General features: G+C 41.1%; 1 protein-coding gene across 1 annotated transcript in view; it reads right to left on the bottom strand.

Annotated features, from left to right (window-relative positions):
- LOC107751925 (teneurin-2-like) overlaps positions 1–1,224 on the bottom strand; it is a 65,386-nt gene that overhangs the window by 41,972 nt on the left and 22,190 nt on the right. The window contains exon 2 of the mRNA XM_016567703.1: positions 90–212. Within this exon, the coding sequence (XP_016423189.1) occupies positions 90–210 (121 nt within the window). The 5' untranslated portion in view covers positions 211–212. The remainder of the gene's footprint in view (positions 1–89; positions 213–1,224) is intronic.

The raw sequence follows: 1,224 nt of genomic DNA, 5'->3' as shown, positions 1-1,224 counted from the left end.
CTTTGTGTTATTCTGTTACAATCCTGACATTCTTCTCATCGGAAAAGAGCGTGCGGGACTGCAGCGTGCTGTGAGGCTGTGCTGCTCACCTCTGCTTCCAGAGGGCGCTGTTGCTGCGTCACTGTTGCTGGGCAGCCCGGCTCCCAAGCCGTTGTTCAGCATGGGACCAACCACAGGTTTCAGCTGCCAGTTCAGCCCCAACAGATTCATGGCTGAGAGAGAAAGAGAGCAATAGAGAGAGACAGGGAAAGAAAGAGTGTAAACAGTGCAGGTAAACGAGAAGAGAAAGGTAGCCAGAAAAAGAAAAGCTTCAGGACTTTGCAAAGGTGACTCTCTACTGCTGTTTCATTGTAAGAGCACAAATGATTTAAAATGAAACAAAATGCTACATCTAAAATGTATAATATTGATCTGTTAAACCTCGTACAGACAGGGAGAGGCCGCAAGATAAAGTAGTTTATTTTGACCCTGAAAAAAAAAAAACCCAGACAGACCAGTCATTTTTATTGATTGCATGACTGATTGATGTTGACTGACTGAGAAGCCATCTGTCACTCATAGGAAGCTTGCATTTGATCCTCAGTCTGATATATGTCACTGCGGCAAGTGTGCATGTATAAAACTAGTCTCAGTGTCTCTGCAATCCTCATGCAATCCTCCCTATATCAGAAAAAGTTCCCTGACTACAGCAATAACTCTACAATATTATTCAAACTCCATTTACACCAAATTTGAACAGTCATCATTTAAAAATTCAACATATGACCTGCTGCCTGCATGTTTAGTTATTAAAGGGATAGTTCATCCAAAAATGTAGACAAAAATGTCAACAGAAAATTCTCTCATTAATTACTCACCCTCATGTCGTTTCAAACCCGTAAGACCTTCGTTCATCTTCGGAACACAAATTAAGATATTTTTGATGGAATCTGAGATCTGTCTGACCCTGCATAGACAGCAATACAACTGAAATGTTCCCAAGTCCAGAGACGTAGCAAGGAGATCTGTAAAATAATCCATGTGACATCAGTGGTTCAACCGCAATTATACGAAGCTACGAGAATGCTTAATAATAATATGCTGTTTATGTCCAGCTGATACTCTCCAAAATGGCGCTACAGGGTGACGTGGACGAGACGAATTGTTAAATAAAGTCGTTGTTTTTTTTTCTTTTGCGCACAAAAAGTATTCTCGTAGCTTCGTAAAATTACGGTTGAACCCCTG

This window comes from Sinocyclocheilus rhinocerous, unplaced genomic scaffold (assembly GCF_001515625.1).
Source record: "Sinocyclocheilus rhinocerous isolate Xijiao unplaced genomic scaffold, SAMN03320098_v1.1 scaffold662, whole genome shotgun sequence".
Lineage (NCBI taxonomy): Eukaryota > Metazoa > Chordata > Actinopteri > Cypriniformes > Cyprinidae > Sinocyclocheilus > Sinocyclocheilus rhinocerous.
Note: the sequence above shows the minus strand (reverse complement) of the source record. Positions and strands in the feature narration are given on the sequence as shown.